We start from the raw sequence: 12,491 nt of genomic DNA, 5'->3' as shown, positions 1-12,491 counted from the left end.
AGGATAGACCTTAAGCTATCCTCACTATGAGGGATTTGAATCCCTAACATCAGGAAATTGGTCACACTAGATGGGCCGAATGGGTCTTATTTCTCATCAAATTCTATGTTTCTAAATAAAATATTTGGGTTTTTTTTCTCCCTAAAAGCTCATCTTACTGTATTAAATAAAATAGCATATTTAAAGCCCTGGATAAAGAAGGGCCAAGCTGACATTGCATAATTAATAGCTAAACCAGTGAGGTGATCACGGAAGAATTCTTTCTATGTTACCAACGCATATCTTGGCCCTTCCCAACACAATGATATCAAGGGCATTGTGATTTGGTGTAGATTCTAAACTTTACTCAGATCCTTGATTAATAAAACTTTATTTTATGTTGTAGCAGTTTTTTTTTTGTCTTTTGTGAACTATAAAATAAAGAAAAAAACTGTCAGCATTGGATCCTCTGTAAACATAATTATTTCAAATCTACATTTATAATTATGGAACTGACGTGTATATTTATTTTTTAGCCATGGAGTGCAGTTGCAGAAATTTGTCAGAAAGTGAAACTGACTGTGCCTTCCGAAGTAATTTACTCTGGATCTTTAATTGGGAAAGGTAAGAAAAATCTTAGTATGTTGTCATTGGAAGACAATACTTTGTTGAGCTTCCTCCAAAACATCCACTACAACAACACAGCCTATGTAGAAAAGGTTATCTAGCTCAATAAAAGGACAATTTCAGAAAAACCCGGCATTAAGTAGTAGATAGGATGGACAGATGTGTTTGAGTGTTTTGGTGGTCATAATAGCGGTATTATACCACGGCTTATGGCTCATAATATACGTGCTTGTGTGTGTATACATATACACACATATTATACAAGGTCCATAAAGACATGGTTTGGTCTATAAAGATATTTAAGGCCTTTGGAGTGAACTGGAACAGAGATTGTGAGCCAGGCCTGACCTCACGAATGCTTAACTGGATGAATGAGCAAAAATTCCCACAGAAATGCTCCAAAATCATGTGGAAATCCTCCCCAGAAGAGTGGAAGCTGTTATAGCTGCAAAGGGGGGGAATCAATTATGTATTAATGTCTATATATTTAGAATGAGATGTCATACAAGTCCCTGTTTGGTCTGTAATGGTCAGCTGTCCCAATATTTTTGTCCATATAGTGTGTGTATATATGTGTGTGTGTATATATATATATATATATATATATATGTGTGTATATATATATATATATATATATATATATATATATATATATATATATATATATATATATATATATATATATATATATATATATATTATGGCTCTGCTTCATTCCATTTATCTGCCTTTAATTATAGTTTCCTCCACTTTTCTCTCCCTCTAATAGTTGATCTTCAGCATTGCCTTACCTCGGATTACCTTGTCGTCCGATCAAGCAATCCACAATTTGTAGTTTACAACGATGGGTCAGTTTATGCCGAAAGAAAAATATCAATTCCTGATAAAATTTCTTTTGCAATTTTCCTCGTGGATATATCGACCATGACTGAAAAGAAGTTGCCAGTTAAGGTGGTAACGAAAACAAAGGTAGGTTTTGCTGTTTGGAAAAATATTTTTCGTTTTTTCAAACTCTTAGGCCAGTGATGAAGATTAATTTATTCCGATGTATGCTTCAACTGTTGTAACTGCAGTTCCATAAATGTTTTTCTGTGCGCACCTTCTGCTTATGTGATTGCTTACTAACTTATCTTTTTCAGAATGTAAAAACAAGGTATACCAGAGAGCTCCTGAAACGTACCAAGAGAAGATGGCGCCCTCTGCCCTTTTCAGTCATGGAGAGCTATGTCGGTCCCTTCCCTCATTTTGTTCAACAGGTACGACTTGCGAAACCGGTTCATTAGGAAAACACAGATCAATGGACTCAAAGTTTCTGTTTTTGTGTGTACCAGTTTTGCCCTGGAATAAGTAACATACAATTCCATTTGATTCATATAGTTCTGTGTTATTTGTTATATTTTAATTGGCCCTAATTTTAAGAAACCACAACAGAAAAAAAATTTGCTAGATTTCTGTGTGTTTTGTATTATATATAAATGAGAATTGTAATATCTTTTATAACATCTTATAACAAAATTTATATCTGCATATGATAGTGGTCTGGCAGATTTGACTTTTTTTTCTCATTTCTTTTACAGATCCAGTCTGACACTCAGGAGAACTATACAATTCTATACTCCATAACTGGCCAAGGTGTTAACCAACCACCATTTAATTTATTTTATATTGAAGAAACCACGGGAAACATATATATCACTCAAAGGGTGGATCGGGAAGAATACCCATTTTTTAATGTAAGCTTCTTGGTGTTATTGCTTAAGGTTTAAAAAATCATTTCATTTCAGATATATATTAAAAACATATTGTATTGTTTTCTAGCTGATGGGCTATGCAAAAACTAAAGATGGATATTCACAAGAAATGCCTTTGGATATATTGATTAAAGTAGAAGATGACAATGACAATGCACCTATCTTTACTGAGGCGGCATTCTGCATGGGAGTATATGAACACAGCAATCAAGGCAAGAATAAGGGATTTTTTCTTTGGTTAAATCATCCCTTGGGTGGTTTACTTTTTTTCTGCTTGGTTTACTTGAGACATCCACCATTGGGATGTTTTTTCCCCCCTAAACCATTAATTTCGAATCCAGAAGAAAATGCCCATTCATCGGAATATCTAAATATTAAAAATGTTAATATCTGCTTCCTAAGAAACGCTTATTCTCAACACTTCTGCAAAGTTGAACATCCATGCAATGTTTTGGATGGAACAGTCTGATACTAGAGGTTGCATATAACTATGATTTTATGTGCGTGTGGGAAAATGTTGGTTTCCTAGCATTTGTAATCTATATACCATTGCGTTTGTTACATGTCACTTGCTGAAATGACGCGTAGTCTTGTGTTGGTGCTTGTGCATCTATAGGTTGTAGGAGTATAAACATATTGACGTGTGTTTTAATTTTCTATACAGGTGTAATCGTTGGAAGAGTAAATGCCTCGGACATCGATGAGCCCAATAGCCGTCATACTCTCCTTAGATACACTCTTCTTTCACAGATTCCCCCATCACCAATAATGTTTGCTGTAAATCCAGAGTATGGCATAATCACTACAACTACAAACAGACTAGATAGAGAGGTAAATATTTTATATTTATTATGTAATTTTTTTTTTTTTTTTTTTTTTTTAAAGACTCTGGGGTATATGAATGCATCCAAATTAATATATACCTACTTTGTCCTGCAGGTATTGGATACATATGTACTTATAATAGAGGTGCGTGATATGGGTGGACAGCCTTTTGGTTTGTCCTCGACTGGAACAGCATCCATAACGGTTCTTGATATAAATGACAATGCACCGGAATTTACGCAACAATCTGTAAGTGGCTTTTAAGTCATGAAAACATTTTTTCATACAATCCTTAAATTACATCTACATATACATTTAATAAGTGCATGTCTATTTGTGTGTACATATATAATCTATAACTTTTTGTTTTTTGCTTTAGTTATATGTACCCATATGTGCGTAGACTTAAGGGATAAAACCCTTTGTTGGTCCTTTCTAGTGGTTCGTAATGTTACAATCCACTTTTTTTTTTAATACTGAAGGAAGATATCAGGACTCTTTTACCACTTCTGCAAATTAATTTGTGACGAATATCTGATTTATTGTTCACGTTTTATTATTTTATATAATACGGTTCATTTTCATAACTTAGTACCAGGTGGAAGTAAACGAAAACGAAAGCGGAATGGTCATACTGAGGATCCCTGTAACAGACAAAGACTTGGTCAATTCTCCCAACTGGAGAGCTGTATACACCATAACACAAGGCAATCAAAAGGGTTATTTCAACATAACAACGGACCCAGCTACCAATGAGGGACTGCTTAGTGTTATAAAGGTGACTGAAAGGCTTGGTTATATTTGTTTAGTTCTTTTTTTTTTTTTTTTTTTTTTTTTTTTTTTTTTTGAATGGAGTTTTGACTTCTTTTTAATTAATGGTGTTTGCTGCTTAGAAATGTTCTAATATAAGGAAGTTTCCATCAAAACTGAATAAAGCGGACCAGCCATTTACAAATATGGACCAATAGTCTTCTCTCTAACACTTTTTGCTTGTTGTAATGTTTTGCACAACAGATATCACTGTGGGGAGGCCACACTTAAAATTCTTATGTAAACCTCTTTGCAATCAACAACTGGTGATATAGTGACTAAAGTATTTTGTCAAGGACAACTTCACGTGTTTGTTTTTTTTGTGTTTCAGTTTTTTCTGACATGTTTCTCTTGTGTTTTACTTTGTAGGGCTTGAATTATGAAGAAGAGAATAGGGTTGTGATACAGGTTGGAGTAACCAACGAAGTAAGTCTCATTACGTCATCTGGGACCAAAAGTAACAGCATGAACACCGTCCCTGTTACAGTAATAGTAAAAGATGTCGATGAAGGACCTGAATTCCAACCAATTATTAAAACAATACGTGTCCGAGAAAATCAGACAATTGGAACCGTAATTGGGGATTTTATAGCTATAGATCCTGAAACTAAAAACAGTGCAGGCATCAGGTATGTATACATCTTATGTTGTACTTCTAAATAAAACTTAAATTGAACTCTTAAAGAGTTTATCTTTTTCTATTTCTTGTTATATTAAAATGATCCCAGTTTAATTTTCCCCTCTTGGTCTTCAGGTACAGAGTGGAGGATCGGTTGTCTTGGGTTACTATTGGAGAAAGCAACGGTCAAATAACAACGCTCAAAGTCCTGGATTACGAAACCAATGAAGTCACAAACCACCAACACAATGTTACTGTATATGCAGTTGACCAAAGTAAGTTAATACAATTGCCTCTGTTTTCCACTGAATCTGTAAAGGCGCTCAGAATCTTGACTTTTGTGGAGGGATTTACTTAAATAGTGGAGTTTGTGTTCCCAACCCCATTGTGTCTTATGTGATTAGTTTTAGGGTTTTACAATCTGTGACTCTAATGAACCTGAGGTTTCAATTTTGATTTTTGTTTCTTCTAGGTGGCAAAACAGGCACAGGCACACTGATAATTATTCTGGAAGATATTAATGATAATGCACCGTTACTTGTTCGGACAGCTTCAAATATCTGCCAGACTGGCAGGACATATTCTGTAATTGAAGCACAGGACCCTGATGGTGCTCCCAACTCTGCTCCATTCCGATTCACCCTCGACCCCTCTGTTGCAAACCAGTGGACTATTGTAGATGCTGATGGTAAGCATTGTTCTTCGTTGATATCGCCCATTATGTCTTGTCTGTTTTAATCTTGTGGACAGAGAAATCCACAAGAAAACATATAGTTAATTTCATATTAAAGATCGTTTAATTCTACCTCGTAAGTTGAATCGGTGGTCCATGCTTTTAATACTTTCAGTCCCTATTGGCATATTTGTAATTTTATTTATTTTTAATTAAAGTATTTTATTGAGCCAAGAATATTGGTAAATCTGTAGCCAATCAGAAAATTGTTTTGTTCTTCAGGACAATCTGCGCGTATACAACCCAAAGGCGATCTTGCTCTTGGAACATATGAAATTCCTGTAGTAGTGGTTGACCAGCAAGGCCATGGCAGAACACAGACAGTGACCGTTAGCAAATGTGACTGCGCTGATGGGATCAACTGTAGTAATCGGTTTAGCGATAGGTGGGCTGCCTTAGGAGGATTGGCAATTCTGTTGATGGTACTCGCCGCACTGCTGCTTGCTGCTCTTATGTGTAAGTATTTTTTTATTCTAATGAAATACAGACCCACCTATATTCCAGAGATAGTGTTATTGCTTACAGTAAGAGGGCTTCACCTAAAGGATTTCAGCAAATATTTATTGCCGTAATTAAATTCAATTTTGCTAAATTTCTGTTCTATTGCATATGTATTAAGAGATGCTTTTAACAAAGTTTACGTAAAAATAATTTACCTTAAATGCAAACTGTACATATTACATGCATGTTTTTGTTTAGTTTTTCTCTCTACTTGCATTTTGCTAGAAATCTTCAGCTTAATCTTTCTAGGGGTGGTCAGAGCACATGCCTTCTAACATTACAAATTCTTTAGATAAAACTGTTTTCTCAAGATAATCAGGAACATCAACTACAGATCAGAAAGTCACCACTTTCAGGAGCACTACTCTTGGTTTTTGACATGCGTAAAAAAAATCCACTGACATGGTATATTACAGCACACGACGTTCAAGCTTGAGAGCTAACAATGTAGTGGAAGGTTTGCAGAGTTAATATATTGAATACATAGACATTTTATATGCTTTATTATAATGTGGTGAGACACAACATGTCGATTAATGTTTTTGTATTGTTTTTTAGGTTGTTTGTTGGCTTGCAAATGTGGTTCTGGAGCAGGGAAAGGCAAATTAGGTTTTCCTGATGATGCTGCTCAGCAAAATTTAATTGTAACTAACACGGAGGCACCTGGAGCAGATGTAATGGTAGGATTTACTGAAAATCGTAAAAAGTATGCTTTCTCTTGATGACAATCTAGTATAACTCTCTTATTTTTCTAGGATCCAAATTTTAAAGTTCCTGTGCACATAGCAAATCCAAATACCTGCGGACTAGCTCCATCCACATCTGGTGGATTTGTACAAGGAGGACAAAGCAGTAGTGAAATGGGAGGGCAACAAACTATTCAAAAAACAAGAGGCCTAACAACCGAATCATCAAGAGTTGGGACTATGCATGGCTATCGCACGCAGGATCAGAACAGACTCACTTACTCAGAATGGCAAAACTTTATGGGCAGTCATATTGGTGATGTAAGTGCTGTATTTGTAGTTAATCAATGGAATCTTATGCAAATCACTAAATATATTTGCTTTTACAGACAAAGAGTAATTGATAAAGGGAGATCGATATATGATTTTTTAAAGTTCAAGCAAAGACCTTTACCGGGGTCTAGCCTGTTAACAGCTTGGTTAATGCTGCTAAACAGCTAAAATCCCCAAAATGTTGCATTTTACCTATGTTTGTAGCCTGGATGGCTGTGATAAAACCAATATACCCCTCCAAACTAGGTACCATCTAAGTTTAAAAAGGGCATGTGAGAGGTAAAAGGTCAACCCGCATCCTTTACTAAAAAGCATAGTCTTCAGGAACGTCAATCCACCGTGGCATTTAAGCGCATCCAAGTTCTGTCCAAATAAACTCAACCAGGTCTTAAAGGTGAATACAGAGACACACATAAGAACAAAAGTGTGGCAAACTGCTACATTAATTGTTTGGTCAAGTAAAGACTTTTTAATGGCCATCACAACCAGAGGTACGGTGACCACAAAATTCAGATTGCCAGGACAGTCAGAGCATTTTAATAAATAGTATGTGAGTGAGGGATGTGTGTGCATGCGTGTAAGACAGTAGGTATGACCCTGAAGCTCTCTATTTACATGTGTATTTGGCTGATACTCTTATTCAAGTCAATCCATCCTGTGCTACTCGGTTTGTTTTATCCAGATATCTCAGACCATAAATAGTGTTTTAACAGCTATTTTTTTTTTTTTTTACAGAAATTATACATGTGTGGACAGGATGAAGAGCACCAAAATGGGGAGGATTATGTTTTGCCATATAATTATGAAGGAAAGGGGTCTCTGGCTGGTTCCGTAGGTTGCTGCAGTGAACTACGAGGTGAAGATGAAAGACTAGACTTTTTAAACCAGCTTGAACCCAAGTTTAGAACATTAGCAGAAGTCTGTGCAAAAAAATAAATTCCAAGACTGTTTTTAGAGGCACAAAAAAATCTAAAAGTTGGGTTCTGTACAAGTGATCTTTTAACGAAGAAAAGCCATTTATTTTTAAAACAAATTCCCAGAAGTACTTATACCCCTTATAGGCAATACAGTCTACAGTTGTTTGGAAAATACACAAATATCATTTGTGCTACTTAAAATTTGTTTTCCAGTGTTTTTACTATTGCGGTACTAATTTAATCTAATCACCTTAAATACTTTAAAAATGGTGTTCTACATAATGTTTCATCCTTATAATTTAATTAGCTATTTTAATGGTGTAAATATTTATACATTTTTTGCATGCCCCCATTGTTGCTTAGTTCAACACCATATTGATTTGTAAGTATTTTAAATAGAGTATATTTTTACATAATTCTGCTATAGATGGGCAGTGAATTTTACTAAAGGAAATACTTCTATATGCCTTTTTTGAGACTTGTGTGATGGTTAACGATCAATTAAGTTCCTATAGTTATACAGTCTTCCCACTTTTTTGTAGCATGTACCCTTTTTTAATTTTTTCACTTTAGTCTGTAAAAATATATAGTTACATATATGCTTTTTTTCTAGCCAAACCAGAATGCTTTCTTTTTCTTGCTGCGATGCACATTTTCTTGCACTGAGTTTAAGTTTTACACTGCAGATAATTTTAGTGAATATTTTTATTTTCAAAGTCTATACTGTAGTTTTTGTTTTTATGTTCGTATTCACCCACTAAGAAACATAATAGAATCCAAGATTTTTTTTTTGTTTTTGAGAGAGCATATTATCATTTTATAATAACTATACAATTAATACAAAATGTCATGGATTTAAAATATTGGAAAACCAAGTCTCAAAAGAATCAAATTAACATGAATAATAGTGAAAATAAAGCAATTCCTGATATGTTATCGTCCAAATTTGTATTAATTTTCCACTGCAAGTTGTATAAATCCCCTAGCAGGTTTTATATACAACAATTCTGGTCTGTTACAATAACCAAGTAGATCATTTGCAGTCAGTTCATATGCAATTTTTGTAGTCTTTTAATTTTATTTTTAATTTAAGGACCAGAATGTTAATGGTACAATACATATTTAGAAAAAAAATTCACTTAAAAAAATGGGAAACCGAATGTACCATACAATGTTTTTCTTTAAAGCATCCCACATATTAAAATTACACATTAAAAAGATGTACAGTGTTAATATTTTTGTAAAACTTTTGCTTATCTTCAAGTAAACCAAGCAGGCATTTGTTTCGCTGTTGCGTGAAGACCTGTAAATGGATTAGTAATGGATGTATTAGTCAATTCTAATATGCCTTTTGTCTCATTTTTAACATTTAATGAACTGTTTTATACAGAATGTGTACATCAATGTTAGGGGTGTGTTCGTTAAAAAAACCAACCTCACCCTACATAATGCATAGTTAATGTGGCGTGACGTCTCACTCATATAACTATAGATTATGCAAGGCCATCTCTTGACTTCTTGTGGAAGAAGCTTAATGAGGCTGGTTTCTAATTCATAGTGATATCAAGAAGCTGAAATGTTCAGCTGTGCTGCAAATTCCTTGTCTAGTTGAATATACACCCTATTAATAGGTAATATCAACATGATTCAAGAATTAGATTCCCATTTGAAAATAAAATGACGTTTTCATGATTCTGTTAGTATTTTTTATTTTCCATATATTAACATTTGATATTTAGATTAAGTATTGACTCCACAATGAGAGATTACAAGACCACATCTTATAGTGTGTACAATGCTTTAAAATGTCACATCATTAAGTTTTAAGTGTTTTATACGTGTCTCTTTCATATATAATCACTTCTACATTTGGCACATTATGAGTATATCCTCAATAACTTTACAAAAGCACTTCAATGTTTTATTTTGCACAGTTCTGGAATATTTTAAATAAAGATTCAATGCCTGCATAGCTGTCTGTTGCTTCTGATTATTATTTCTTAATTCCTGCGCACCATATAGGAGGGCAACACTGGCATACTACACATAAGTAATAATCTTTGCAATGAGGTAGTTCGGACACCAGTATTTTGTCACTGTTCTACAAAGATCATAATTTAGTGTTTGTAGCATCACATATCATTCATAATCCATAGATTTTAGTTTTCTTTAATTAGACCTAATAGGCTGCTCTTATATCCTCAGGAAACATTTCCCATAAGGGACCTCTATCTTCTTATGAACACATTCCTAAGTTAAAGCAAAAGTGAGATCCAAATAGAATATGTGGCACATCCCCATGGCTACTAAAGAGATGTGCACATAAACCTTCACCTGCACGTGGTGTAACACATCATGTGTATGAAATATTTTCGGGCACCCTGCGTAGTGGAAACGGGGCCGACCTCTTCACATAAGATTTAATTGCAATAGACATAAAGTTGCCAAGAAAAACAGATACACCAGTAGGGAGTACACTTCTGTTAGTGTGCTCACAAATAAATAAAAGAACCCAAGCTTGCTATATTCACGGAATACATCCAGGCACCTTTTTGAAATGTGTTGAGTAAATAAAAGTACCATTTTTGTCTGCCGCTTCAGCTTTTTTTTTGCTCTCATTCTGCTCTGCAAGTAAAGGTATCAACTAGCTCTACTTGTCTTCTGTGTTTTTAATTGCTAACACATTATCACTCTCTACTTATACTGAATATCACTGTAAACTGAAAAAACAATATAAAACATTCTAAAGTAGAATGGTATGATTACTGCAAGTGATTTGTTTGATTAAATTGGATATTTTCATGGTTATAGGTAATATTTAAGCACTAGATGGCAGAATATGCTAAAGAATTGTTACTGTGAGTTTTCTAACTCATTATGGTGTATGTGCGCATATCCAGCTGAAATATATCATCCAAAACTGTATGCATAACAATATTTTATAATGTGTTTCTGTGTAGTAAATGTGCATTATGTGTAAGCTTCTTTGATCTGGGCCCTGCTCACTTTCTGTTTCTGTAAATCTAAATTCTTATGTTAAGCTTATGTCCTGTTTACTTGGACATAGATGTTTAGTGTTTCCTTAACCCTTTATGGACCGGGCTATTTCTTTCTTTTTGTACCCTTTGTGACCAAGGCTGTTTTAACATTCTTGTGTGTTTAGCTGTCATTTTCTTCTCTCTCGTTTATATATTATAGGTATATTTTTTTTTTTATATGTTTATGTTTAAATATATTTTTTCAGAACAAGAAGGGCTATATTTATATACAATTTTTTGATCGTATCTATTTCCTATAAAAAAAAGAATTGGTAAAAAAACACACCTTTTGTTAAAATTTGTTTTAGTCATCTACAAAAGCTAATGGGGAAAAAAAACCCTGCTAAATGTCCTGAGTTTAGAAATAATGTTTTTTTTTTTTTTTTACAAGTTAAAATAAGTACAAGTAGTGTTTTGCCATTTCAGAAATTATCTTAGAAATGATTATTGATGTATGTTACTAACTTCAACCTTTTTAACACGCTAGCAGATCCCTCATAAATATTCTGACTTTTCCTAGGATGCTTACTTGTATATTTATGTTAATGCACTAATTGTGTTCTACCCAATCGTAAGTATACAGTTAAAAGGAAATGCTAAGTAGATGCTCTACTTTATAAATGCAGAATTTTAGGAATCAAAGTATAAGGCAAAAGCGATGTTGTCTTAATAACAAACCTTATTTGCAATCACGAATGTCATCGTAGTTAACACAGGACCAAAAATAATATTATTATAGATTGATTTACAAAGAGCCATCATATTCTACAGAGCTGTGCACTGGGTATATTGGTAGTGACATAACAATATGGACTTACAGAAAGAAGATGTAGGGAGTGCCCTGTTCAAACAATCAATCTAGAAACATTAATTTGACAATAATATCCCTTTCCTTAGCTTAGGGATCCGAAAATAGCTTCATGCTCTAGGAGAAGCAAGGAAGAGGAAGAAAAAAGCAAGGAAAATGTTTTTTCTAACTCACTCAAAGAGAGAATGCATGCAATATTTGCCTATAGTAACATACAAGACAAGAAGTTCAGGTAAAACAGTGCTGTCTTTGGATGTTATATATATTCATGTCAGCCAATAATTTAGTATGAAAAACATAAACATGGAAGAAACTTGGAAAAATAAACACATATTTCACAGTTTTGCATATATTAATGTGCACAAAACTGGAGTATCTCAAGAAATTGCCAGGAAACCACCTTGAATGGCATCTATTTGGGAAATAAAGGGAAACATTACAATGTGAACATCACCATTTTCAAACTGTATTTGAAATTTGGTATGTGTACTTTTTTTTGAATTCGTTGTTTTCAATCCATTTTTTTAATATGTGTAAATACTAGTTTCTTTTTATATTTCACTTTTTTCAGTTGTTTTAGTTTTTTTATGTTTGAATAAGTTTTGGCCGTTTTTTTTTATATGAATAAATACGTTTTTTTAAATAAAACGATAATGAACGTCTTCACCCTACCTTTTACCGAAGAAGAAGCAGTGGAGTTCTTTTAAGAGAAAGGTGTACTGACATCTGGGCTACTGTATCAAAATGGTTACGAAATGAAGCTCTACTTTGGCTCGAGTATTTTGTGGTCAACACCTGCACTGGAAATAGGTTCAGGGATAGTTATCTACCCTATGTGACAGCCATTCGTTTCTTCTGTTGCTG

The 12,491-nt window shown here is 33.9% G+C and overlaps 1 protein-coding gene across 1 annotated transcript in view; it reads left to right on the top strand.

Annotated features, from left to right (window-relative positions):
• The window catches only part of LOC128496551 (desmocollin-3-like), a 75,849-nt gene extending 68,048 nt beyond the window's left edge, over positions 1 to 7,801 (top strand). The window contains exons 3-17 of the mRNA XM_053466230.1: positions 516 to 603; positions 1,376 to 1,575; positions 1,746 to 1,862; positions 2,184 to 2,339; positions 2,425 to 2,569; positions 3,022 to 3,188; positions 3,297 to 3,431; positions 3,775 to 3,960; positions 4,362 to 4,621; positions 4,747 to 4,886; positions 5,084 to 5,299; positions 5,567 to 5,800; positions 6,404 to 6,525; positions 6,601 to 6,852; positions 7,600 to 7,801. Of these exons, the coding sequence (XP_053322205.1) occupies positions 516 to 603; positions 1,376 to 1,575; positions 1,746 to 1,862; positions 2,184 to 2,339; positions 2,425 to 2,569; positions 3,022 to 3,188; positions 3,297 to 3,431; positions 3,775 to 3,960; positions 4,362 to 4,621; positions 4,747 to 4,886; positions 5,084 to 5,299; positions 5,567 to 5,800; positions 6,404 to 6,525; positions 6,601 to 6,852; positions 7,600 to 7,800 (2,619 nt within the window). The 3' untranslated portion in view covers position 7,801. The remainder of the gene's footprint in view (positions 1 to 515; positions 604 to 1,375; positions 1,576 to 1,745; positions 1,863 to 2,183; positions 2,340 to 2,424; positions 2,570 to 3,021; positions 3,189 to 3,296; positions 3,432 to 3,774; positions 3,961 to 4,361; positions 4,622 to 4,746; positions 4,887 to 5,083; positions 5,300 to 5,566; positions 5,801 to 6,403; positions 6,526 to 6,600; positions 6,853 to 7,599) is intronic.
• Positions 7,802 to 12,491: the final 4,690 nt, after the last annotated feature.

Source organism: Spea bombifrons, chromosome 5, assembly GCF_027358695.1.
Source record: "Spea bombifrons isolate aSpeBom1 chromosome 5, aSpeBom1.2.pri, whole genome shotgun sequence".
Lineage (NCBI taxonomy): Eukaryota > Metazoa > Chordata > Amphibia > Anura > Pelobatidae > Spea > Spea bombifrons.
This window is presented reverse-complemented; position numbering and strand designations above follow the sequence as displayed.